Below are 27,059 nucleotides of genomic sequence, written 5' to 3'. Positions count from 1 at the left end.
CTGGTTCCCACCTGCCAGAGAGTACTGATCTGCGTTCTTTAAACTTCGAATGTAATCCATGACGAGGAAAACTGATGCTCGTTTAGCAGTGTAAATCCGATCGAAAACTGTTTTAATTACATAACCAATAAACAGGCAACACTTTTGTTCGTCACGCATTACATTCGAAGTTTAAAGAATGTAGATTAGTACCCTATAACGGCTGATTCGTCTTGCCCAAACACTCAATTTGTAGCTGAAAGTACGTAGATTAATCTCCTGTCATTGAAAATAACAATAAACGACCAGAACACTGTTAAAATCGTACCAATTATATGGCTAGCAGTTTCAGCGATTCGCCACGGGTGGCGCCACCAGTCGAAAAAAATAGTGGTATCTGCGATTAAATGCAATTTTAACAGTGTTCTGGTCGTTTATTGTTAGTTTCAATGACAGGAGATTAATCTACGTTCTTTCAGCTTCAAACTGAATGCTTGATCAAGACGTAACTTGTCCATAGAACGTTGGAAGAGCTATTTAAAGTGAACTAAACGGGGCACGCATCGCGAGATAGAGTGTCAACCGTTGAAAACAATTGAGATTTTAACAATGTTCTTGTAATTACTAGTTCCCAGCCGTTAGAGAGTATTATTCTACGTTCTTTAAACTTAAATGGTAAGGGGGCTTCTGTCGTCCTCGAAGCATGGGACAGTAAATTACAGTACATGTTAAGTCTATTCATATATCTTGCCTGGGCCTATACCTACATAGTCGGTGTACATACATATCTGAAGTGGGATCGACTTTCGTTTTTATCGTCGGGGTAGCACGTTAAATGTGCAAAGTAATTAATAAATTTCTGCACAGATAGTGCAACGATCGTGCACACAACTACGACGCAAGTTATAAATCTATCATTTGTTAGTTCACACGTTCTCAGCTGACACTTGATCGAACAGACATTCAGTTCTCTTGTTTTTGATTTGTTTTAAATCGTAATTCATTGGCTTCCATTAAAATGACATTTCTCGAGGAAAACAGTAGTGTTCTCGTAGTTCTCGATAGTGACATTTCAAGCAACGACGTTGCGGATTTTGTAAAAGCAGTAAAAAAACCTCTCGGTAATGTCGAACAATTCACAATTGTACCAACAAATGAATTGGAAACACGTAAGTACTTGAAATATACTGTATTTAGATAGATACGTGAGTGTATATTTTTACGTCTTTCGCAATATTCTACAAAATCTACCACTTTCTAGAAAGTCTACCTGTAATTTATTAATTTAGTACCTTAAAAATATTCGGTTTATACTGTAAATTATTGTTACTATTTGTAGAGTATGAAATTATTATTCTAGGTCTTAGCAATTCGTCTTCCTACGACACGATTATTTCCGTTTTTAAGCATTCATGTCCGAATTCTAAAACATTCTTAGAAGATTCTCTCAAAGCAATAAAACCAGCTGGTATATTAATTATTTATGAATCTTTCGAGCAGAAAAAAGATGCGCAGTCTTTGTATGACAAAAGAGTATCAAATTTAAAATTAGCTGGTTTTAAAGTAAAATCACCTGCAGATTTAGATATTCAATTGAAGAATCTTTTACTTTGTGTATACAAAGATTTGAACAATATTTCTGAAATTGTAGCTGAAAAACCCTCATTTGAAGTAAGTTGTTTTGATTACTTGCTTGATAACCATTATAATTAAATGCACTATCTGACATGCTTCAAATTCATATAGATTGGTTCTAGTGTAACACTTAATTTTGGACAAGCAAGTTCGAATGTATGGAAATTGGACAGTGCTGTCGATGAAGATTTAATTGACGAAGATGATCTTTTAGATGAAACTGATGTATTGAAACCTCAAGCCTCCAGTTTAAGAGGTATATTATATTATACTTAAAATTTATATCTATGAATACTAATTTTCTATAATTCTGTTTCAGTTTGCAGTACAACAGGTAAAAGAAAAGCATGCAAGGATTGTAGTTGTGGATTAGCTGAGGAACTAAGTGGAAAAGTAGTGGAAGATAAAACTGTGAAATCTTCTTGTGGAAATGTAGGCAATCTATAACTCGATTACTTTATACAGGAACAATTATATGAAAAATTGCATTAAAATTTTATGTATTTTATAGTGCTACCTTGGTGATGCGTTTAGATGTGCCAGTTGCCCATATCTTGGTATGCCTGCATTCAAACCTGGTGAAAAAATAGTTCTATCCGAGACTCAATAAAATGCAGAATAGTGATGAATTATTTGTAAGTTAGATTACACTCTTTTTTCTTATTTTCATCTTTTTGCATGTAATTGTTATAATAATTTCATTATAGATAATGCACATTGTGTTTAATTCCCGGAAACTCTATTTAATATGAAAGAACTTTTCTACTTTACTAGAGCCAAGAAATGATACTACTGAACATATAACAATTTAAATAATGTATGTTGGCAATAAATGTATATAAAAAGAAAACAGGTTCTTAAGTAATTTAATTTTATTTTCATCTGTATACAATAATATCTAACTTCCTGATTATAATAGAATGATACAACAAAAATATTTAAAATGTTCAGTACTTTTGGTGCACCGATAAAGTGCATTCTCATTTTGAAATTGAAGATCATTTAGGTGTTACATAATTATAATCTAAAATATTTCAAATTTTAATGTTTTTGGTACATTTATAAAGTACGCATTATTGGGACAATAAAATAATTTAAGTTTCATGTAATTATTAACTTTATATTAAGTACAAACACAAGAAAAATAACGAAGTACGTTTGTCAGTATTCTGTTGTTTGCAAACTATCTACCATTTGCTTGCCATCAGGGAATATAAATATTTCACTATAAAGCCACTATCCCGCCTCTGGGGATGAGTGTTCGCAAAATGCTTACATTCCAGATATAATATTCAACGTGTATCACTTGTATCATTCTATTCGGACATATCACGAAATTTAACGAATCATACAAACATCTTATATATAACTGTACTAAGGTCTAAAAGCAAAGATCGCAATGTCGCATATATCGATAAAGGTTTTAAAATAACTTTCTTCATACACAGGAACAAAATAAATCGTCATGTACTTAACTTGCTTTGCCTTTTATACAACAGGAACGTTATTTCTGCATATTAACGTATTAATAACGAAAGACAATGAAATTTAGTCGTCAGTTCATCACTGTTTTTCATGAAATAATGAATTGTTTGTACAGTGAAAAAGAATATGGTATCTTCTATCCAAGATTAAGTATATGTCAGCATGCAGCTGCATCACGCCATTGCACCATATTAAGCTACACTTATTTTCTACTCCCAATTATTTACTGCCTCTATATTCCATTCGGCGCAGGAAAGGCGTTTTTATTATTAATGTATGACGTCGTATAAATTTATTCCATAAAATCTATCTGAAATAAATGTTTTAAACTAAAAGTAATTACACTAAGGCTAAGGTTACACGTGACTTTGGTACAAAGTTAGGTTTACGTTTTAAGTAGCTGGATGTTGTTAAGGCAGCCACTTGTCAGCAGTGAACAATTATCTAGTTTATACATAAAGAGAGCAGTAGAAAGTACAGTTTGACACATTAAGTATTGGAAGCAGTGATGCAACAGAATGTAACATGACTGTTTTAAAATAAAATTCAACTATTACGTTCTATAGAAGCTATTACCGCTTAAATGTATAGTTATTTGTACTCTACACAGAAAATTAAGAGATTACGAGGAATCCTCCAGTCTGTAACAAATTTCATCCTATATATATTGTACTTTCTAGATGTGTTAGTCTTCGTAATGTACGTTAATGACATTGGTATTTTCGAATTGTAAATATCTGATGGTCAGAAGTTTATAATTTACGTGTATGGTGGGGGTTTCACGACTCGTAATGAATTCTATATTTAAGAGCTGTACTGTTGCTACAACTCCGGCACGAATATATAAAATAACGCTATACAAGATTTATACAAATAGCTGCAGTTATTTTGTAAACAATATTTACTTATATTAGTTAAGTATGAAGACTAATTTTTCAAGTCTGCCCAAACATTTTCAAGACCCTGAAGTACCCATGATGTTTATGATAATTTTCTCCAAAGTTATCGCATGATTTCTTTGCTTCAGTAAACAGATTTTATAGGTACATAAAATTTTGTTCATTATAAAACTTCTGTCTATTGCATGATAAAGTACAAGAACAAATGCAATTGTATTCAGTGAAATAAGAAAAGTGATAAAGGGTTTAGGTGGCAAACGTAATGATTACATATTTACCACGTGAATATTAAGCTCGGCGAATCTTGACTGAAAACGTTCTATTTTTGTACAAACATAATAATGTTCGTTACAATCTTGTGATCTATAACTTTTTAGGAATGTACTCAATAGTACGTTGAGCAAATGTTACAAGTCTAGCAATTAAGGCAGCTTTTATGTACCCTTAAATTGCGATTAGTTGCCATTATTTTTGGTTCTGTTTAACTTTAAACGAGTTTTGTTCCTCTCAAAACATTTATAAGGAACAAAGAACAATTGAAACAGTTAGAAAATAAGAAAAGTATGTTTGGGTACACACATGTTATTTATCCACCCCGATAAAAATGCAGTGGACATTAACATTTCTTGTTCTTCTATGAAAAATATAATAATGATATATTTAAAAAAAAAGATTCATTTCTTTCGAATAGCTATTTGAAGTAATTTTTATATAAACACAGCCCTACATATCGTATGACGTTATTGAGAGTCTTCACGAAGACCTTTGGCTTTCATTTGTTGACTGTATCACCGTTATGATGTTTTCGCACTTTTTGCAAAAATGATCACTAAATTTAACAATACTACGGTATGCTGTGTTATGTACAAACGTGTTTTTCTCAGAGGCCAAAGTTTCCACGAACTTTGCGCGATGTCCGCAAAATCTTCGCCGATTAACACGTCGAAGTATTAGTTTATGCTACCATGAATTTCCCTCCATATTATCGAGCAAAGAATTCTTCTCTTCTTTCTTATTACCATTACTCGCCGACACCGGAGTATGTAAGTTTGGTTCGAAACATGGCTGTAAAAAGAGAAAATTTCGAATAATAGTTATTCGAATAAATTTAATTGCCGATTTTTTAGCGACACAAAGCATGATCCAGTAAATTACAATAAATTCTCTATGTTTGGAGAAATCTCACTAATTCTGTTTAGCAATTAATATTAGTTAAGCTGTTTTAATTGGAGTAAAAAACAATTTACGTAATTAGTGTAAAAAAAAATTAATGGTACAAGTGTGTATTGTATAATGGAGAGAAATAATAGTTTTTATATATAATAGTGTAATTTAATAAGATTGGTCTCAATTGCACGAAGTCTAGATACAACATACTTAATCCAGGAAAAATCGAGTGTGCAGATGGTGGAACATATTGTACACTTTTCAGAATACTCACACTAATGACATATCGTGAATGCATGCATGAACGCATAACAAGCTGATAATTATGGAGTAAGCAGTAGGTAACACAAGTAAGCAATAAATTTTCAAGGACATACTGTGAAGGTTAGTAAATAATTAATGAGTAGTATGCGATGGTCTTAATTATAATTTTTGTATTAAATATTATGTCGGTATCTCAAATATAATACTTAATAAATTACTCAAATATAATCACGTGAACAATGTGCCTATCTAAAAAAATAGATACATGGTAATGATAAAATTTTTTTTGTTAATTCTCATAATATACCGAATATATGAGCGTTGACTAAATGAGATTCTTTATACATATACAGAGAAAGAATCGGCCATTTGAGTTACTGGATCAGTATTGAACCCAATAACTAAAATTTGCTTATTTTTTTTCTTTTAGCGAAGTAAGTTATTCAAACTGTCGACGGATTCTTTCTCAACAAGTCTATCACCCAAACAGCTGCAAGATACACTTGAAATTTTTTACTTATTGCACACATCGGGAACATATCGTATGCGCATTACATGCACGCAAATGATTTTTATGCTTTAGGTGATTGTTCACTCACAGTTTCACAGATATTCATGTTGCAGCAGTTCTCAATGGTTATTTCGCACTGATTGTCCGGTAACTGTGGCCTAGCAGTGAGTGGCGTTACACCACCCTTGCTGACCACGAAACGTTTTCGAATGCGTGGTCGTCTTCGTAATTTACCCACATAGTACATAAGTGCAATTATTATAATTATAAGTACGGCAGTGGATACACCAAAAAGTGGTAATAATATTTTGTACTCCTCGTTTTCAGTAATCATGACCAATTGTGCACTTGTTTTATTCGTTTCGCCACACCTGCTCGCAAAGAGTAATAGACATTCATCATAATCTATATTTTCTTTCAAATCAGTTTGTTGCATAAACAGATTAAACGCAAAAGTATACCTGCAATTAATTACCCTGAGGCTTATAGGAACTGGGTCAGTTCTTGCACAAAAGATCTCGCACATTTTAGACGTGTTACTCAAATCTTCGCAACGAACACCTTCTGAATATTTACAGCTGCAAACTGGCCGTTCATTCTGGACGGAACACTGACCATCGTGCAAGCAGTAGTCTTTGCACAAGTCCGTTTCACATCTTGGTCCAACAAACGTACTACTGCATTTACACATGGGTGATCCACGACTATTTATACTGCAAGTACCCCCAAGGCAGTAATTGTGGCAGAGGTTTATCTCGCAATGTTTACCAGCGAACCTGAAATATTTCAATTTCCCATTTACATAAGGGTGTGGTTTGTGTTACTCGATCAATCTTTCTTATGGATTCAATAACGAAAATGCAACACGGATACTCTTATGTAAATCTCCATACATTTTGGAATATTTTAAACAAAATATAAAGGGGTTCACTTATGAGATGTTCTCAACTTATACTTGATGTATAACACGGTCACATTTTCGCAACTTTGCTGTTTCACCAGACTTTGCCTGAGAATTCCGTTCGTATCATATATCACAGCTTCAGCAATAGAGAATCCCAAAAAAATACCATACCCAGCCCATCTTAATCAATGTTAGCTACTTTCAACGTAGGAAACTGCAAACATTCAGGGAAAAGGCAAAATTGCAATGAATTGAAGAACTATGTCCGCAGTTGAAAAACTGATGTCTTTAAACATATTTTAAATTGACGTAGGACTACGTTACCGGTTACAAATGTGCCAATAACTTTCTAATAACCAATGATCGGTGGTTCAAACCTTTTGAAGATTACTCGAGAGGGTGACCTTGACAACGTATGTCAAGGTCAGGGTCATTGGGTGTGGGTAGTTTTCGGAAGTTCACTCAAAAACTCTGCTTGAAACTCACCCCAGCTTGCACCGGCATGTGCCATGATTCTCGTCCAAGCGTCCATGATCGAGACAGTATCTGGAGCTTTGGGTGATCGATTCCGATTCCTCCGTGCTCGTCGTTAAATTGTTGAACGACTCGACGATTCTCTGCGTGTACGTCGCGTTCGCGTAATTCGTCATCTGTCGTTTTCTTGCGATCGCCGCGCAATCGATCCCCCCTGTGTTATCGCGCGCCACGATCCCGTTCGGATCGGCCTCCTGGTCCAACGTGCGATAGGACCTGAACTCTATCGGCGGATCGCCAGCACTGGCATTTTTCGGTACCGTCCAGATCGTACGATGGGACCAATCGGACCAGTATATCGCGTCACGGTCCACGGTCAGGTACACCGGTAGCTGATGCTTATTGTGAAGAAACAGCTCCCGTTCGGTACCGTCGAGATTGCTTCGCTCGATCTTGCTCCGTATACCCTCGACGTCGTCGATCCAATAGAGCTTCTCCTCGACGTGATCTATAGCCACGGCCAGCGGCTCGTACAAATTTTCGCTAATGACGGTAATTCGCTCGGTCCCGTCTAGGTTCGAGCGTTGTACGCTCGGATTCGTATTTATACTATTTACCCAGTATATGTGACTGGAAACAAGGTACAATCATCAGATATTCGTAGATTTCCGGTTTTGAAATTTTGTTTTTCACGCATTAGAAGAAAAGGTTTCCTTCGAATGACTTTTGGCGCCCCGACACGATTTTTCGAAGCACACAAATATTTTATAGAATGGAATTAATGGGGGCCTGGTCGAGAAAGAGAAAGAGAATCTACATAGAGACATAAATGGCACACCTGTTACATAGGTCCAGAGCGATACCACGCGGACTTCTTCGCGTTAAATTGTGGAGGAGGATGGGCTCTTCCGGTGGCCCGTCCAATGGCACATGCATTCTCATTATCACTTCTTTCAAAGCGTCGCTCCAGAAGAGGGTTCGCGTCTTCGCGTCGAAGGCGATCCCTATGATATGATTACGCTTTTGTCCTGGGGATCAACAAACGATGATTTATAGAGAGAGATTTTTATGTAGTGTTGGGACGATTTTCGTCTTCTGTTATTCGAACACACAATACTATGACAATTTTTTTCGTGAATAGGTCATTCTACACGTGAAATCGGACGCTTTTTGGAGTAACATTTTGTATATAAACGTATCTCGTAATTCTATTAATCCTCTTTATGGACACATTTTGAAAAATTTAAAATTGACTTTAAAATTGTTTCGACACATATTTCCAACAGCTGTGAAATTAACAATTTTAAACATTTTCGAAAATCCTCCGAGATACGTTCACATACCACCACAGAATATAACATATCCAAGTTACAACAAAATCCAAAATGTGTCCGTTCTCGCGTGGAATGACCCAAATGCAAGAAAAACGTTTTAAAACAAAAATTAGCAGAATCAAGTTACAACAATACCAGTGAAATATTGAATTTCGTTCTGTGAGACTCGCATAAAATGTTAATAATTTTCTCGCAGACCTATGGTATCTGAAGATCTAAAAGGTATGAGTTTACATGGTTTGCAGAGAACGGTTACCTGAGATTGTAAAGGAACAAAAGAAATACATTCCTTTCTTTAATAGAATATTATGTAAATGTCTATGTAGATCTTTGTTGGCGATAATCCAAGGATTTGAATCGTATTGTTTTCTTCAGATATTTATCACTTTACCGATTCTATCTTTCGGGAAAAATTACAGTTAACTCAAGATTCTAGTTCAGATTCCAGTACAGTGTTACAATTTCTTATGAGTTGCCTTTCTATTACGAATTTCAACAAACACTTGAAAAACGGAAACCTCTTTGATCATCCAGATAACAATTATAATTCTCAGAACTCAAATTTTTGTAAGCAACGAAAAAATAGCAAGAAAAGTTCTCTTTTTGCGGGTCCACTTGCAAGACAGTCAGCTGGTCAAGACGTAGTTAAAAACGTTTATAACTGTCAATTATTAAAAATGTTATCAATTATTTGTATATTCTATGAGTTTTGATCTGCACATTTATGATCGTTATACTCTACAGTATTATTTTGTTCAGCAACAGTAGTAGAAATTGGAGAACTATTCTCAGCTCGTCTACTTACTCTTAAGTAGTGGCTTCGAGGTGAAATTCTTCTCCGTCAGGTCGTTACTGAATACGGAAAAGTTACTAAGTGTGTCGGAAAAGAACATCGTGCGTGTAACGTCATCGTACGCTACTCCAGCCAAAGATTCGGCTTCCGCAATTTGGGCCTGTCCAATCAGTGTCTGATTTCGCGCGAAAAATTCGACTTCGCGTCCGATCACTACCGCTAAATCTGCAAAAACAAAAAAGGAAAATAAGTAAGAGGGACTCGATAAAATTCGAGCTGCATTCGTTGTACTACTGAACATCAGAAGGCTAAATAAAATGATTAATTACAATTAAATATTTTTTATTATCAGTATTATAATAATGACAAATTACAACCACGATTATTTTATTTAAAAATTATTATATAAAGATGAAAAATTGTTGAATTACAATAGTTAATTCAATTACGTTCAATGATTTCTCAGTAAATACACACGGCCATTTCTTCAAAGAAAAATGGAGTGGAATTGTTATTGTTTATAATTATCAAATCATGATGTCAAGATGTGATTATTACTTTGATATGCACTGATCAAGGCATTCATGTTTGATGTATTAAAAGTATATCTGATTTGATACAGCGCGGTCCAAGCGACATCGAACATGAAAACACTGTGATTACGTTTATCCTAATCTATGAATTTATACGCAATTCTTTTTTTTTCTCATCGAATAATGGAGATCAAAGACAAGACAAAGTACGTTGCGAACTTCCGATACATAATGAATTATTCTTTGACGTGTTCGCTTCGCGTCTCGTAATATGCATATTATTAGTGTATCGAAGTTTCTCGTTAATCGAAACGATCCTTTGACTTCGAGGAATATGATTTCTTCATATCTCGATTCAAAAAAGACTGTTTCTCTCAATAAAAAATCATTAACAGTTTTTTTTTTCGTTATCTACACTCTGTTGCGATTAACGACATCGGGTTTTTGTACATTTATTAATATGTACATGTAACTGAATAAAAAGCAATGAGGTTCGACTCAAACATGAATGATCGAAATTGCATAAACATTCGCCGTCTATTCATTGGTTAGTAACATTGCCGCCATTGATCTGCTTCTGTGGCCTGATTGTTCTATATTGTATCTAATTCAATTACTGGTGTCACCGTCACATCGTGGTACACCTAGGCAAATATACTAAGAAAATTAATATTACTTAGTTAATTAATAGAAAATTTAAATAATAATTCAATATTATTATACAAACTTCTCGCGTATAACACTATAAACAAAAAAAAATATTTATTTTGTTCGCCCTGGATTAGATTTTAAAGGGCTACTACTCAGTTTCACGATAGTCGGAAAATTAATTTCTTTTTAATTGTGCAATACAGTTAAGCTTGCAGGCATTAAGCTTCTCGGTTATATTTTATCAATCGAGCACACTGTAACCCGGGGTAAAAAGAACACATAGGTACTAAATCAGCTACTGCTCGGTCGATCGTAAATCAATCATATCCCATCTCGACGATGGAACAAGTGTTCGTATAAAATTCTGTTAACAATTAAGACTGACAATTAAGGGTTAAATGTTATCGCAACGACTTCATAACTTTTGTTAATGGCAGTCGTTCCGATCTCATGAATGGAGGACGGGTGGCGTCCGTGACTCGTTTAATCTTTCACACTTATAGGAAAATACAAACCCCATTTTTGTAATCTCAATTGACCTTCATTGAAGCGTGTTATTTTTTCCATTAATCTTATTGTTCAGCTTAATTGTATTAAAGAAGTTTCATTTACACACTGGTAAACCGAAGTAATCCCTATAATTCAATCTGCATGAGGGTTGTACCAAAAAAACCATAAACTAAAGAATTATTCGTTATTGCGAATTTGAAATTGTTAAAAAATGTTTTATATCAAAAACTCTACATACATATGTGTACATTTGTATTTGTTTATGTTTAATTTTTATATTATTAAAAATTTTCGCGTTCATGTTAGGTTGCTCGAAAATAAGTGCTGTCTACTACAATTCATTTTAATTCTACAATACCTAATGTCTATTACACCGTAAAAAAGGACATTCCACACATTTTCGATTAAATGTAAAGCAATAGTAACCTTGACACGTGCAAATCGGAATCGCGCCAACTGAACCATTCGTAATCCAAACTGATCGATTTTAGACTGTTCTAGAAATCGTATCGAAAATATTTTGACCTAATCCAGACACAACTATGTTTTCGTATGGAACATGTTGTAAAAGATATCGATACTTTACATAATCTACTGCATAATATTTATTGTGTTCTTTAAAACTGTAAAATAATCCTACAGTTTTGATTCCTGTAGAATTGATCAGTTTTAGGGGGTTGGAAATAGAAACATCTGTCCAATTTGTTTATGAAACAAGACATTTATAGAGCCGAATGTCATATCAATGTTATGAAGGGGTGTCTGTTATTCAAGATACATATGTTATTACAACGTCCGTTTTGTAATCTTGGCTAGCCAGAGAGTACCAACGTGTCGCGAAAATATTCCGTCGGATTAAAAGTTATCACCACGATCGTGTCTCAACGTATCGGTCCGAAAGTCGAAGATTATCGAATTCTTTCGTCCACGATCGTATTCCCCCGCGGGAAAACGTAAATGCGCAACGATTTTACTACGGGGACCACGTTGTTGATGTTTTTCGCAACGCTTTACGCATTAATTGAGTAACTACTATTGACAGTGAAGTTCGCCCGAGACTCTATGATCTAACGAGGAGACGTTGTTTATGTAGTAGCCGATAATACGAGGAAAACTTATGTTAATGGAGCACTCGTTTGTTAAGATCGTGTGAACTTAATGACCTTGTCGCGAAAAAACAATTTCCGTTTCCTTGCTTTATATTTTTTGCTGGAGACTTCCCCGCTTGGTATATCGTTCGCCTCGGCATTAATTAATGTATAATCGGTAAAGAAATTAAGTAATAAAATAAAGGAAAATTCAGCTTACTGCCTTATTAAAACATGTATTAAACAAAAAAAAATTGTCACAGTCAATTTTAATTTTGGAATGATAAAGAATTTATCTGCATTGTAATTGTTCTTACTAATTATCCCGTTATTATTGTATTGATTATTATTTACCATAATGAAAGTACATATATTTCAATTATAATTCATTAATCTCTCTGGTGTATCCTTGTCCAAGTGCAAATAATCCGTTACTTTTTCAGACAATATTTTGCAAGCATGCTATTATTTCGTACATTTGGAGACAACTGTCCACAAATAATAATCTTTCTGTCACTCGTCTTCCCCTTTTTATCGAAATTACGATATATTTCAATACCGAAAACATTGCAATGTCTGTAGCCTTTAAAAATTCTATTATTATAACCATAATATTTAGCCGGCTTTATTTTTGTACACTGATTTAAATAATATTTTAATTTCTATAAAAATATGGAATTTTTTAATATTATTTATAACCATTGCCATCTCTAGATTTGATTCGCTTTAACACTGCAATTGCAATACATAATATTGCAACATCATTGTGTAATTATTGTACAATCTGACTCCTTGTTATCATTGATTATCAAACGATGTTGATCTACAATATTTAACTGATAACTATCGATTGCCATTTTCATATCAATAAGCCGTTGGGAATTAAGATTACTATCCCCTGGCTTCTATCTTTGAAGAAACGATAAATCCACCGGTAAATGTGTATCTGGCCCACTTCCTTGTATGTAATATTTATTTTTTCATTTTATTTATCTTTTATGCTTATCTCAAGTTCATAATAATTTTCTATTCAATTTAAAAATATCCTATCGCCTCGTCACTTCCGAACGAACCGGTATGTTGTGTTCAATCGGTAACTGGTCGAGAAATATTTAAGTAATAATTCTTGTCATTGAACATTATTCACGTAAATTAAATGGAATTAGGGAGACTGAATACTTGATGAGAAAAGCGGGAAATTATACGAAAAGCTGATTCATCGTCTTTCACCTTTTTATTATTTCAGTTTCGATTCCCCAGCTGGGTTCTCTGTATTACTTTTCGCAAGCTCAGGTATTATTTACAAAACTACTTATATTTCCCCTCTATCGCCTGCGAGATAAGAAAATGCCACCCGTAACATCAACTGTGGAACGTTCCTGTTACGCTTATTCGCAATAACCGTGCGCACTATCGGATTAATTGAGAGAAGATCGAACCATTAGAAAAGACCGCGAATTTCGTGGCAACCAATTTCGATCGTAACCATCACTGAAGTCAAGCTTGCCAAACTTCTAGAAATTTACTGTTGACCGAATAAGCTTACTCAACATACTCGTATATACTTTACACAAAATTTATCATTACTCTTTTATGTACTCAGTGTACACTAAACGCAATTATAAATTCGTTTATTCTTACATTACGTAATCTAATGTTCATGCGTCTTCGAGCCGATAATTAAACAGTGCACGCACAGATGGTGCACACAAACAAGGTGCTTGTTCCTTTTCCTACGTACGTATTACGCATTCTTTCGCAACTTGCACGGTATCACAGATTTCGATTTAAACGCCACGTGGATACAAGTTAATCAGATTTATTCGTTCGACCGTATAAACGAGAATTTATCGAAATATTGTGTATAAAGACGAAAAAGATCCCAACCATCTTTAAGGTCACGCCACGAGGCAACCTGCTACGTGCCCTACTAAGCATGCATTTGCGTTCCTATCAGTTCTATGTGCGCCAGACTTTCTGTGTGCACTACATACAAACTTGCCGGCACACCACACACTCTATTACGGGGGAACAGCGTGGTCAACGATTCGAGGTTTCTCTTCTTTTTCGAACGACTGATCACTGTTTTTTTTTTTTCTTCAAAACCATCACTATGTTCATTGACACGACGTATACATATATGCACGCAGAAGAATACGGTCGCACGAACACAGAGTTTGACATTCATTACGTAAACAGGTATAAGGACAAGCATCGTTTCACGTTATCATTACGGGAATATGTATCATGATGGTCCCACGGTACGTTTCGACGGGAATAAAAGGTCAGTTTCATTCACCTTTTCCTCGTGTTTCGTATTTCTGTGCGGTAAAGCGGCCTGCGAAAAGTGGCGTACGTGACGAACGAAGCCGCGTGAATGGAGTCGGAGGTGTACTACTATACCAACCCGCAACGCGGTAGTATTGATACAACCTCGTGCACACACCGTTGGCGGTATATTATATTCTGAGATTACGTTGACACGCGTTTACCCGTCACGCACGAACGTTCACTGTATCATCGCGTATTACTTACCCCACGATCTGGCGTTCGTATTAATTGTCAGGATCCCAAGTACTGTCGTTATCGTTACAATAAGGTATTCACGCGATGTCATGGTGTGCGTTCATTTGTTTGGCGGGTAGCTAAGCTTGTGAATGCCTTTCGAGACACGTTCGCTACCGGTAAATGTTATCAATCCCACTCAGACCAAACTTTTTCTCGTAATATAGTCTCACAAGGAGTGCGGAACAAACACTACAACATCGTCCTACTCCGGCGGCTGTGCGCGAACTGAGAACTCGTGACTTCGATATGACTGTTAAATGCCGCGATGCGGCCAATGGCGTAGAGGTCTCTCCGTTCTCTCGTTCGAATTTTAACACACATTAATGTTGAATATAAAAACTATTGTCGTGTTTCGGGACGATGGAAATTGACATCGAGGATTTTATGCAGAATCCTATGTGGATATGACATGTATATAATATAAAAAATATATATATATATACAAAATTTTCACTATCTTTGCTAAGGTCAATTTAAACACAAATTTTGTTATATTATTTCACGTTAATTTTGTGTACTACTTATTTCGAAGCCGAAGACAATTTTAATGCAATTATGTTTCCTAAAAGTAATAAAAATTGTCCTACTGTACGGAGCAGATTTTTCTCGAAATACCATTTCGAACATGTAAGGCGGTTTACGTATTTAATGACTTAGCGTTATTAGATTTTTGCGTGCGTGCTAAATGGTTGATCTAATCACGGAATCATGCGATATACACGATATTTATGGCGTGCTATATAATATCACAGGTACGTTCATTTATCTTGAACTTGAAGGAAGAAGAGAACATCGAAGTAGGAGATTTTTTAGTACCGTTGAGATTGTTAACTAGAGGACAGTATTCGTCGCAAAAAAGCATAGCTTGAATTCCGACAGTCGTAAGCGATGATTCCTATCTGTCTAGCTCTAAAATATGCGAAGCATGGGACGAAGCTTGCCTCATCATAATTTTCTGTGATAACAAAAAGGTCTGTCTCACATACCAAAACGACGCCATCGTCCCGTAGTCCTTTTATTGCTATTTCCGACAGCTAATCAATCGAGAAACAGTAACAAAGATTATATAGTGCAATAATATACCAGACATAGAAATAATTATTCTCCGTGAATTTGAGTGTAACTGAAAATTGTACGAAAACTTAGGCAATCTGTAGTGAAATAATTCTATTTTCGCGCGCAATGACACAGCGCCATCTGCCGATCTAGTCGTGTAGCTAAGGGTATATATTATTCACAGTAGGTTCTTATCTCATTTGTCCTTTATCTATGACCTACCCCTGTAATTATAAGGCTTCTATGTAACTGAATTATAATAAAAAAGAAATCGCCAGTAATCGTCTGTTTCAACGTCAATATAACATTGATTTTATGCAACATCGACACATAACAGATTGTAGTATACCCACAGATCTACATTTTTGTCCGTAAATGTTTTAACACGTCGCAATAATGTTATTTTCCAGCATCTCACGAAACTTTACGTTTCACACAGAATTGTGATGTAAAAAAGGTAAGAAAAGAATATGATATACCTATAATACATAACGTTACGATAAATGGTTATTTAACTTTCTCTTCATTGATATATACATATATATCTTTTAATAAAGATCTATGAAAGCAGGAACAAATTTCAATACAACAGCAATGCCACGAAACTGTTCGTAATCGCTCCGCTACAGTTTAGCCTGTGTCGAAGAACAGAAGTATCACACCGATTGATATTCCGTTTTGGTCAACATCCTTCGATAAATTAGAGAAGGAAAATTTCTCTTTAATATGAGAAGGGAAATCGCTAGAGAAAAACCGTGCGTGAAGCGGGAAATGTTCTCTGTGGCCCCGAAGCGACGACGCCGCGTACTAGATGGTATATTATTGATCAATAAGAGAGGCTAACATGGATGACCCGTGCCGGCAGGGGCGGCCGTTACTTCCTCCGTATTTTCACACCGTGCGTCTGTATCACGAAAAACCGATCGCCGTACCGTGTCCCGGTGATCTCGGTGTTCTCTTGACTACCTACGGCAACGTGCGGGCATATTTTCGAGGCAAACGGTACCGACTGTACGTGAAACACAGCGGTCCCATACTTCCGTGGAAATACACGAAACGAGGGAGACAGAGGGAGTAACGGAAGAGTAACGGCTGGACACCAGGAGCACGAGATAGACCGCGGGTGAAAAAGGGTGGGAGAGAGGGAGAGAAAGGGAAAGATAACGGCGCAAGGGCAACGGAGATAGAAGCAAGGGAGAAAGACAAGTGTGAGCGACATGTGCCTGTGTTGAGAATATCTATCCACGATAGTGCGTCGGCCGAGGGTGCGCCGAGAGAGAAGATCGGTAATATTTTCCTTTCCTGTATCCGATACTCTCTCGTCGCCTACACGGAACTATCGATGCAGACCTTACGGAAGAAAAACAGTCCGTGCAAGTGTGAGTAAAAACCACCCCTTACGAGTTGCACAATTTTCATGGAAACGTCGAAACGTGCTTTGTCTACGTTGTCTTGTGGTTTAGTGATATCGTTGTGATTCGAATCAACGTTTACGTGCTGCGACTGGAGGCTTCGCCCTTGTACCGTGCATTTTTTTTAACGTTCTCGATGCATGACGTTGTGATATCACCCTGCAGATCGGTCAAAGGGAGCATTGGAATATGGCTTCCCTTCTTTAAGAGGGAGAAAGACGACAGTCGCTCGATTCGAATCAGGCGGAATAACGTGATACGCAATGGTAGTATGATGTACTGTATAGATGCATGAATTCTGTTGTTCAGAAATTCTTAGAGCAGGTAGATTTTTTATTGGAAAGAATAGTGTCAAGCCAGAATTTTCGCGCGTTCATTACAATTTGATATTATCGACTGTGGTAATACAATTTATTGTGTGCACACCTTTGCGGTTTCACCACCAGATGGATGCACTAACCACTTCATTCGGTATAAATTTCAGTTCAGACTGTACTACTGAATTTATATATGTATATTGCACAACAGCGCAGTTAACTTAATACGCTTATTTATAGGATTCATTTAATGCATATCAAAATAATCATGTTTTTTTTTAAAACTAACATTGAATAGAAACATTCTTATAGAATAATAATTTTAATTGTACAATAACTTGAAATTGTTTACTGCGAAGTCATCATTCAAGAGGTTATAACATAATTATTTGAATTGAAGAATATAGTTAAATTTAATAATCATTATTTTACCTTCTTCGATGAATGTTATCGATCGTCATCCTTCTTGGAAGGGATGATTCTTGCTTACGCATAACATAATTTTTTATTTGTGATGATTTATTCTGCATCATCTGAATACACATTTCAACGGTCATGTTCTGGCCGGTAAACTATTTTAACAACTCTCTAATTGTATGCAGTCTATATTACAATGAGTTTATGGCCATACTTTTTTCCCTACTGATAATCGTTTCAGGATTTTTCATTGAAATCTTTTTTTCAAATCTGTTATTAATTATAATAGATGTTTTTTATAGGAAACTAGTTTAGTGTTACAGTCTCTGTTAAAATACATAAATTAAAATTTTTTGTTTCCACACGTTTGATCGCGTCGACATTTAAAACAGCGCGAGCCACATTTAAATTCTAGATACACTGGGAAGTCAATCCACAAATTTGTATCTTTCTTTACATGCAATCAAAACTGCAAACTACAACAGGATAACTTCGAAATATGCTACAATATGCGGAGAAACATTGTTAAATACACGAATATTTCAAAATTTTTTTAAACAGACTTCCCTTTAAAAACATTCAAATGACCTTGAATATGCTCTTGTCATTTTTTTCCATCCAGTGTTGTGTTTCTTTCAATTTACCGACGATTTCCTTTCAGATCGTCCAACATTATTTTCATAATCCAAAAATTTTGCTGATTCGATAATTTTCATTTCGAAACAAGACACCCCACATACTCGTGCGTTTCCGCGGGATTACACAACGGCACTGTAATGGTACTTCTTACCCCGAGCCGCTATATTTTATTGACCCATTGTCTTACGTTAGCGATGCTCGATGCAAGAGTGATTGTTGTGACAGAGCGGGGGCGAATGAAAGTCGCATGTGCCACGAAACGCGCGCGGCACAGGGAAGATGTGTGCGAAGGAAAAAGCTCGTATAAAGGTGGCCGTCATGAAAGAGGAAAGAGGGCTAGGGGGGAGGTGGAAGGGCATGAATTGGTTATCCGGATAGAGTCTGAAGTATCGACAGTTGGCGTTCTCCACTCGAGCCGCACGAGTAGGACGTTCAAACAAATGTGCCGGTGTGGTCGTGACTATTAAAGTCGCGAGGGGTCGTAAAAAAGCGTGCGCAGAAAAGCCGTAGACCGAGGGAGATTTCGACAAATCGTCCGTGGAAAGACAAAGCCTGTGATCGCCGTTATCGGACGATACACAGAAATGAAATATATCCAACGAATTAAAGCTCTATTTTTTTCTTCTTTTACAATTTTCCCCAGTCCCTGAATATGGGAACCGTTCGAGAGAAAAATTAAATTTGCATCGTTACTCGTCTCCGTGGCGGTGACGAAGGGCGAAACAAATTGCTTATCTCGAGAACGCTTGAGATGATTCTCATTTCACGTGTTTCACGGGGACAAATTGATCGTATGACCGACCAATATATTAGTTCAAGAGGTTTGAAACGATCGGTATCGGATCAGTTCTAGCCCCCTGCAGTTTCGGTTCCGTTGATTCAATACCACCACGACGGACGGTTCTACCGTTGCGTGAGTTTGAATAAGACCGCATGCGGGGTTATTAAAACGAGTATCTACCGCGACAGATTTCACGTTTCTTTATTAGTCGCCGCCACCATTCGATCGCTATAGCGCTGTGGGGGTCTTCTGAAGAATTGTTTTTGTAAAGTTTTACTAGAATCTTCCAGCATATTCGCAACTGTGCCGTTTATTATTGGCATTTTCATATTGAGTTTTAGACGACCATGGTTTGCTATAAACAATCAAATTTGCAGATTATTTATCAGTGATTATGAAGTCACGACCACTGTCCATGTTTATTTTTCCAATACCAATTTATATTAACGTTAAAAATTCAACGTTGTAACATTTGGAACGTTACCATAAAAAAAAAAGAGGGCTGTTGAACGTCATCTTTTGAAGGATGATATATAGTTTACGTATAAAGTTTGTTTATCTTACGGTGAGATGGAAATTTTTCGAAACAACGACAGACGGAACGAAAATTGGGTATGCTTGCAGTCAGGAACGAACCAACCCGATTTCTTGGGGAGGGTGTGTCGTTCAAGGCAAAGCTGATTGGCATATTGGAGGTATCGGAAGCACGGGGGGACCGGATGTGCCAAGCGGCTTTGGCAGATCTGAAGATGGCGATTCGTGCCGCCGGCGAACACAAACAACGAATCTCCGTCCAGGTTAGCATCGATGGACTACGCTTGCGGGACGAGAAATCAGGGGTAAGAAGCCTAACGAAATTTCTGTTATCCTCGTGTTTTTAATCTAACAACCATTTCAGTCCTTTACTTTTTATCATTTTAACGACTAGATTCAGCGTGGGAAAAATTATTCGTACTGCAAGACTTTTTTACCTATAACTTTTTATTTAGCCTATTTCTGTTATATTAAGAGGGAGAGTTTTCGTTCGATTTTTAATGTATTATAATTACATGTGGTTTATCGCGAACCACGATGACGGTGTTTGTACATATCTTTTTTCAGGACTGTCTGTATCACCACCCTGTACATAAGATATCGTTTATCGCTCAGGATATGAGCGACTCGAGGGCGTTCGGATATATTTTTGGGTCACCCGACACTGGGCACCGATTTTTTGGCATCAAAACGGACAAAGCAGCGAGTCAAGTAAGATTTACACGATGCTAAAGTGGACACTGGAATTTATCCAAATAGTTACAAATATATCGCAAAAATAATTCAAACTTAAATACAATCGATAAATGTCCGATGGAGACCAGAAATTTCAATGACGAGTAAAAGATGGAAATCTATTGTCCATATTTCGCTGAATAAATTGAATAATTATAATTATAGAATTATACTAAAAGTTTTATTTCAATATGCATTATTTGAAAAGCCTTCAAACTTAAATTACTAGAATACGAATACGTTGTTTTTCTCAAAGGATCCGCGTGAACTTCGAACCATAAGTGATTAAAAATTACAAATGTGAAATTGACAAATTGATTACACCGATGTAATTTGAATAAAGTCGTTGAGGAGCAGCTGGAACGTAAGCTGCTGAGCTTTAATTCGATCGTAGGACCCGTTCGTGCAATTCGTAAATGCAGTTCAAGCGTGTCGTTTATCGAGAACGATTCGCTTTAGCGGCGCAAGGGGCTCTAAAATGATATTTGTCCAATCCGGAGGAGCAATATCGACCTCGGTGGCTCAGTAATTCCGGAGGGGCATGTAAATAATTGCATTATACGATTCGGCCTGGCACTTCATCGATACGCCGCGGGAGATTGTTGTTCGATTATACACCGATTCCCTTCGTGCTCGTTCAAAGCGATCGCAATTTCTTCAAGCTCGACTCCCTCGGTTTCCCTCTTCGTTTTCGAACATTCTTCTCGAGTGCACGGAACACAACAGTCGACGCCGCTTTCGGAAATATGAAATTTCTGTCGAATACTATAATCATATTCAAAAATAAAAAAAAATTAAGAACTGTCTTCTGAGTAATGTTTTGGCTAGTACAAATTTCGTTTGCACTAGAGTCAAATTTATCAGAGGTTTTCATGTTACATACATCGAACAATCGGATTTCAGATTTTCGATTTTTTTTTTTTAACAAATTTTCCACGTGTTTCATAATGTTACGCACAGGTGGTGATTGCGATGAGAGACTTGTTCCAAGTGGTTTTCGAACTGAAAAAGAAAGAAATCGAGCTGACGAAGCAACATCTGGCACAGAGTGCCACAAGCGTTATCAAATTCCATACCAGCGGTATCTTCGTCGAACCGACTCCAGATACAAAGGTGATTTCGTAAAATATATATATTTTGAATAATATTACATACCTGATCGAAGGATAAAAATGAATTATTAAATTTGTTTGAGCAGGGCGCAGCAGGCAGCGAAACCTCTCTTCATCGAGTGAAGAACACGAATTCGGAATTGGAGAAACAATCTGACAAACGAAACGAGTCTCAAAGCGGCGTGATAGCGGATTTATTGGATCTACAGTTCGAATTAAACTCTCTTCAGCAGGGAATCCATCACATGGACAAAATTACTCCTGAGAGCCAAGCACCATCCGCGGATAATCTCTTCGAAGCTGATCCGTTCGGTGATTCATTCGCCAACATGAAAGTACGTACAGTTTAACACATATTCAGCAAAAGTTTTTTTATGTAATTTTTGTAACGATAATCACAGTTGGAAGACACTGTGCGTCCAATCCTGCCGCCGCCACCGTCAGGTTCCAAAAGAGGACATTTAGAGCGACAGCAAACAGTTCCTGGGTCCCAGTCGTCGATCACATCGAGTCCAGCGGCGACAGCGACGACCAAGACACCACCGCTCCAAGGCTCGATGCAATGGTTCGATAAGGAAACGGAGAATTTGTTCAGTGACAACGAGCTGACGAGTTCAGCAAAGAGCACACCCGTCAAAAAGGACATGGAGGAGGTAAATATCGTAGTACCACGAAGTTCCGTAGCCTGAGACACACTTAGTATGGGGTATGAATCCTTCCGCCTTTATTATGTACTGATTTAGGACACCGTACCTTAGGATTCCTTAGCTTTCAGAGCGGCTCATCCTCTAGAAGTATTTTTACTTTATTGCTCTCCGTGACCCATACCATCCCCGGATGCTCGTTACTCGTCAGTATTTCACCGGTTAATGAGAGTGAACTACATATAATTAAATGAAAACACATTAATTGAAATACCCATCTGCTTATCCTGCAATTCGAATACTTAATTTGTTACAGTCCCAGGCTAAAAGTCCCCAAATAGACGTCTTCACAGAGTTAGATCCCCTAGGAACCGGTCTGATAAAACCATATGTGGATAAGAAGGACTTCTTCCAGCACTTGAAGAATCCCCCGAAGAAGGTACTGAAGGACCTCGTATCCACCAGTTCGGCAGACACATTCCAGGCCAATTTCAGTCCTATCGCGGACGCCCTGGAGACATCGAAACAGTCACGGAACGACACGATATCGCAGGACAATCACTTCGACGACAGTAACTTCGCGAACTTCGATCGTTTCGACGAGACCGAGCCGGTTCCGCCAGTCTTCATGCGTACCGATTCATCCCGAAGGACGGAAATCGTTGCGAAACAGGCTCACCATCAGCCGCTCTCGGTCTCTCTGCCACCTGAGGATCCTTCATTGGTGAAATCGCCGCCGGTTTCAGCTGTGTCCGCTTCCGGGACTGCTTCATTGCTCAGCAGGATGGATAAAGACTCAACCGAGTCCACGCACGGATTGGTCCAGCTTCCGAGTCCTATAAAGACGGTACGCAAGAAGGACTTCGATATCGATCTACCGAACAGTAAGCCACAGTCTATAGACAAGCCGTTCCCGGTCGACTTTTCGGGGACCAGCGAATCACCCGCGTCTCCACTGAAGTCTTGCTCCTCGGACGCAAACTCGCGACTGTCCAGTTCCTCCGCGGAACTGGAACTTGTACCTGAACCTCCACCGCGAGGAATAGCTAATATTCTGATCAATCCACCTCCATTACCCCCGAAGAAGCAAGGATCCAGGGGTGCAATGAAACCTCCGCCAAGACCCCCGCACACCGAGGGATACTTCCACTATGACTTCCCAGAACGAGAACACCCTTCGCCTGTGACATCCAAGGAAAGAAGCAACAGTCCGTCGAAGGACATAAAAGGACACTTCGACGATAACTTCAGTCCTCCTGTTCAGATGTCCAATAGGTCGGATCTGATCGGTTCGATAACTACGTCGACGTTTGAGGATTCCTTCAGTTCCATGGTACCCACGACGAATCTGTCTACGTTTTTTACCTCCACGAACACGTCCACCACCACGAAAAAGGCGAAACCTTCGTTGGATATAACTCTGAGTCAGTTGACGTCGTCTAATCTGCACGAGCTTGCCAACAGCCTTGGGATGACCGTTCAAGAGCTGACAAGTCTGACGCTTCAACAGTTGACCGAGTGTCTGGCTACACTGTCCACTAAAGAGGCACCTGCGATCGACAACGAAGATGTCGATCGTGTTAAACAGGAATCAGTGACGACCACGAGGACACAACCTGTTTCGAACGTTGTTCACTCGAAACTTTACGCGGAGAATCAAGCGTTTGTCAAGACTAGTGAGCTGAATATGAAATACGAGGCTACTTATGACAAATACGCTGTCTTTAGGGAGTTGCTAGAGCTGGAGCAGATGCAGAAGAACGAAGAGGATATAATGAAGGATACACTGGAGGAGGAGATATCCGATGCAATGAAGGAAACGTTCGAAGGCACAGAGTCGCAACAGGAGGATGAGGACAAACCAGAGACATTAACTTCTCTGGTGAACTTAACGGTTAAACTTCCGCCGAGCAACGAGGATTTAGCGAAAGAAGAGCCGTCTGATGCAAAAATTGAAGAGAACGAGTCCTCTTCGAGCGTGACAAGCGAGAAAGCCCAGTCTATCGAGACCGAAAACAAGGTCAGAACTTCGATCACAGAGACCGAAACTGTAGCAGAGTTCTTGGCCAAACAGGCTACCATTGAAACCGAAGAAGACTCTGATCGACGAAACTCCATAGTAGATATAGAGGAACCTGAGAAGACCAGCGAGGCTTACGAAGATGCTGATAAGCCAGCGGAAAGTAATACAGAGGAGAATGAATTGGTGGTGGAGAAAACTGAAGTGAAGCCGTCAGTATCAACATCCAGCGACAGGTATGCTGCATTGCGTGAGATCATAGGTGAGCCGGAGCCACTGCCTAAACCGGCCGAAGAGGAAGTGTCCACGTCCGCTCGAGTATCCCCGGTGATACAATCCTCGAATCAGTCGAAGGGTATAGCCGAGGTGGAACTGTTAAATCTGTTCTCCGACACGCCACCCTCGTCCTCCAGTCCGAAGAAGCAGCCGAAAAAGGAGGATGACACGAAACTAATGGGTATGGACATATTCGAGGAGATAAAAATGCTGAGCACCGGCACACACGCCGCGACAGGGACCAAATCATTGAACGCAGACGACATTTTCTGCCCTTTCACCGAGTTGAAGCAGGACAGGGACGATAGAAAGGACGATGGCAACTGGGCGAAGTTCGACAGCGGCTTATTTGGAACCGACAGGCCATCGTGCGAAGGTCCTCTTCCTATAACCAGCACCTCACCATGGTCACCTGACGGTAAAGAGTTTCACAAGGAAGCTTCGTTCAAGGTCTATCGACAGTCTGGCGACAGCGATAACGAATGGAAGGACGAGGAGGAAAGTGAAGAAAGCAACGGAAGATGTCGAGCAGAGGGAAGATTCTGGTGCGGTCATCCCCCGCGATTCAACGCTCCAGGGTTCGGTGAAAGACCTTACTACGAAGAATCTGGTCCCACCTCCGCTAACAAAAGGGACAGAAGTTTCCGAGACAGAATGGCGAAGAAGACCCGCGACACGGCTTGGGTTAAGAATCCCGGTCACAGACCACGTGATCCCACGTCGTGGCACGACGAGAGTCAATGGGACGAGGAGTCGCGACGTTATCCTCATCGGAAGATGCCGTACAAGGACGAAGAGGAGCAATACGAGGCCCACTGGAAGTGTCGAACACAGCCGCAACGGTGGAACTGGCCGCACGAATCTTTCTACGACGAGGAAAGGAAGAGGAAGCTGGCGTTGTGGAACGAGGAGGATAGATTCGGTAGCCAGGAGAGTATGGGTTATCATGAGGAGGACAGATGGTATAGGAGACAGTGCGAGAGAAGAAGGTGGGAAGAGGACGCCAGATTCTGGAACAGAAGGACAGGCCCACCTGATCTTGATTACCCAACGAGGGAGAGTTACTACTACTATCGTGAGGGCAGAGAAAGACCCCACGACTATCCAGACACCTGGGACGAGGAGTATGGTTCCGATCGACCCGGGGACGACTCACCTAGATACAATCCGTCTGGTAGAAAACGTCACTGGCACAAGAGGCCGAATAGCGCCAACGAGGGTCGTAACGCTGACATGGTCTACACCGAGTCACGAAGCAAATTCGGCACCTCCAGGTCCGAGTGCAGCGACAACGACTCTGATCCGTACCTACGACCGTCGCAGCGTTCCAGAAGCCGTGAAAGTTACTGGGGCAGCGACCAGGAATACGACAGCTGGGCGGAGAGACCGTACTGGTCAGAAGGACCCGACACCAAGAGCGAAAGTCTTCATCGTAAGAGAATACCGAGGCATAAACCGCGTCAGCCTCACGCCAAGACCCAAAGCCCTTTCGAAGACGACTTTGCTCAGAGTGTAGAGCATGTCGACCCATCTGCAGTTGACACCTTGGCAACGGTCGAGCCACGGATCCGTTCGGACGTGAACGAGCAGAAACCACCGCCCAGTCCCGGTTCCAGCAAAAGGTACACGAAAGATCTGCCCAGAAAAGAGATGCAGAGGGATTACAGCAAGAGGTCTAGCTACTTCGAAGATGACCTCACGCCCACGGCAAGTGCCTCCAGTGACGCCAGTGACCGACAAAGGCTACCATCCGACCTGAAAGCGACACCCGAAGAGATGCCTTGTGACAGCAAAGACACCCACCAGGTGGCCGATGGTTTCGTTTCTGAAGACAGTGGTCGAGACTCCTTTTTCAACGGCGATCTAAGATACGACGATGACGCGTTCGCGTTTAAGTCCGAGCTAGAGGATAATGTACCCGAACATCGAGTCACCACTTTGCCCCTGAAGAATCACAGTCGGCAGGGGAAGTACAGTGCCGGGAATAACAATAACAATAACAACAATAACAAGTCCAGGAGTGATCAGTATATCAGGAAGTCCGAGTCAGTGAATATATTCGTCAGGGAGAGTGATCCGTTCGACGACGATGATTTCTTCAATTGATCCGGTCCATTACGAGCGATCGAATCGTACACGGTGCTGGACAGTGCGACATCTGTCGGTCAGGATTTGTAGATTTCAATATTTTCTGTGTTTACGTTTCGAGTGGCGCTGATGTCGAGCCATTTTAAGGTGCGTATCCGTTTGTCGCGTATCCTTGTATCGTATCACCGTTGCGTATCAATGTGGACAGGCAAGCATTGGATGGTTGCGTACAA

General features: G+C 39.0%; 3 protein-coding genes across 4 annotated transcripts; 2 read left to right on the top strand and 1 right to left on the bottom strand.

Moving 5' to 3' along the window:
• Positions 1 to 931: 931 nt before the first annotated feature.
• On the top strand, positions 932 to 2,434 carry LOC107191746 (anamorsin homolog). 2 transcript variants are annotated; one of them, XM_015580847.1, is made up of 6 exons: positions 932 to 1,152; positions 1,347 to 1,650; positions 1,726 to 1,870; positions 1,934 to 2,046; positions 2,126 to 2,249; positions 2,322 to 2,434. In XM_015580847.1, exons 1-5 carry the CDS (start codon positions 998 to 1,000, stop codon positions 2,222 to 2,224), a joined length of 816 nt encoding a protein of 271 aa, XP_015436333.1. In that variant the 5' UTR covers positions 932 to 997; the 3' UTR covers positions 2,225 to 2,249; positions 2,322 to 2,434. The 2 variants fall into 2 exon arrangements, with proteins under 2 accessions (XP_015436333.1, XP_015436334.1); XM_015580848.1 differs by having other exon boundaries at positions 1,044 to 1,148; positions 1,480 to 1,650.
• Positions 2,435 to 4,857: 2,423 nt separating this feature from the next.
• Positions 4,858 to 15,052, bottom strand: LOC107191637 (protein cueball). Its single transcript, XM_015580724.1, has 7 exons — positions 14,763 to 15,052; positions 9,458 to 9,670; positions 8,157 to 8,346; positions 7,331 to 7,948; positions 6,402 to 6,716; positions 6,029 to 6,311; positions 4,858 to 5,063 (listed from the first exon to the last, which is right to left on the bottom strand). The coding sequence occupies exons 1-7, from the start codon at positions 14,842 to 14,844 to the stop codon at positions 4,959 to 4,961; spliced, it is 1,806 nt and encodes a 601-aa protein (XP_015436210.1). The 5' UTR covers positions 14,845 to 15,052; the 3' UTR covers positions 4,858 to 4,958.
• Positions 15,053 to 17,122: 2,070 nt separating this feature from the next.
• Positions 17,123 to 26,844, top strand: LOC107191725. The gene is made up of 7 exons (XM_015580824.1): positions 17,123 to 17,230; positions 20,042 to 20,256; positions 20,519 to 20,662; positions 21,647 to 21,799; positions 21,885 to 22,133; positions 22,200 to 22,451; positions 22,759 to 26,844. Exons 1-7 carry the CDS (start codon positions 17,194 to 17,196, stop codon positions 26,842 to 26,844), a joined length of 5,136 nt encoding a protein of 1,711 aa, XP_015436310.1. The 5' UTR covers positions 17,123 to 17,193.
• The last annotated feature ends 215 nt before the right edge of the window (positions 26,845 to 27,059 follow it).

Source organism: Dufourea novaeangliae, unplaced genomic scaffold (genome assembly GCF_001272555.1).
Source record: "Dufourea novaeangliae isolate 0120121106 unplaced genomic scaffold, ASM127255v1 scaffold228, whole genome shotgun sequence".
NCBI classification, from domain to species: domain Eukaryota; kingdom Metazoa; phylum Arthropoda; class Insecta; order Hymenoptera; family Halictidae; genus Dufourea; species Dufourea novaeangliae.
The sequence above is the reverse complement of the archived record's forward strand: the minus strand, read 5'-3'. Positions and strand labels throughout refer to the sequence as shown.

Excerpts from the sequence above, each read along its gene's own strand:
- LOC107191746 (XM_015580847.1), top strand. The coding sequence starts at position 998 with ATGACATTTCTCGAGGAAAACAGTAGTGTTCTCGTAGTTCTCGATAGT. Across the intron at positions 1,871-1,933 it reads TCAAGCCTCCAGTTTAAGAG|TTTGCAGTACAACAGGTAAA; the intron begins GTATATTATATT and ends ATTCTGTTTCAG. Across the intron at positions 2,047-2,125 it reads TGAAATCTTCTTGTGGAAAT|TGCTACCTTGGTGATGCGTT; the intron begins GTAGGCAATCTA and ends TGTATTTTATAG.
- LOC107191637 (XM_015580724.1), bottom strand. The coding sequence starts at position 14,844 with ATGACATCGCGTGAATACCTTATTGTAACGATAACGACAGTACTTGGG. Across the intron at positions 9,671-14,762 it reads TACGAACGCCAGATCGTGGG|ATTTAGCGGTAGTGATCGGA; the intron begins GTAAGTAATACG and ends TTGTTTTTGCAG. Across the intron at positions 7,949-8,156 it reads GCTCTGGACCTATGTAACAG|TCACATATACTGGGTAAATA; the intron begins GTGTGCCATTTA and ends CCTTGTTTCCAG.
- LOC107191725 (XM_015580824.1), top strand. The coding sequence starts at position 17,194 with ATGCAGACCTTACGGAAGAAAAACAGTCCGTGCAAGT. Across the intron at positions 21,800-21,884 it reads AACCGACTCCAGATACAAAG|GGCGCAGCAGGCAGCGAAAC; the intron begins GTGATTTCGTAA and ends TTGTTTGAGCAG. Across the intron at positions 22,134-22,199 it reads ATTCATTCGCCAACATGAAA|TTGGAAGACACTGTGCGTCC; the intron begins GTACGTACAGTT and ends CGATAATCACAG.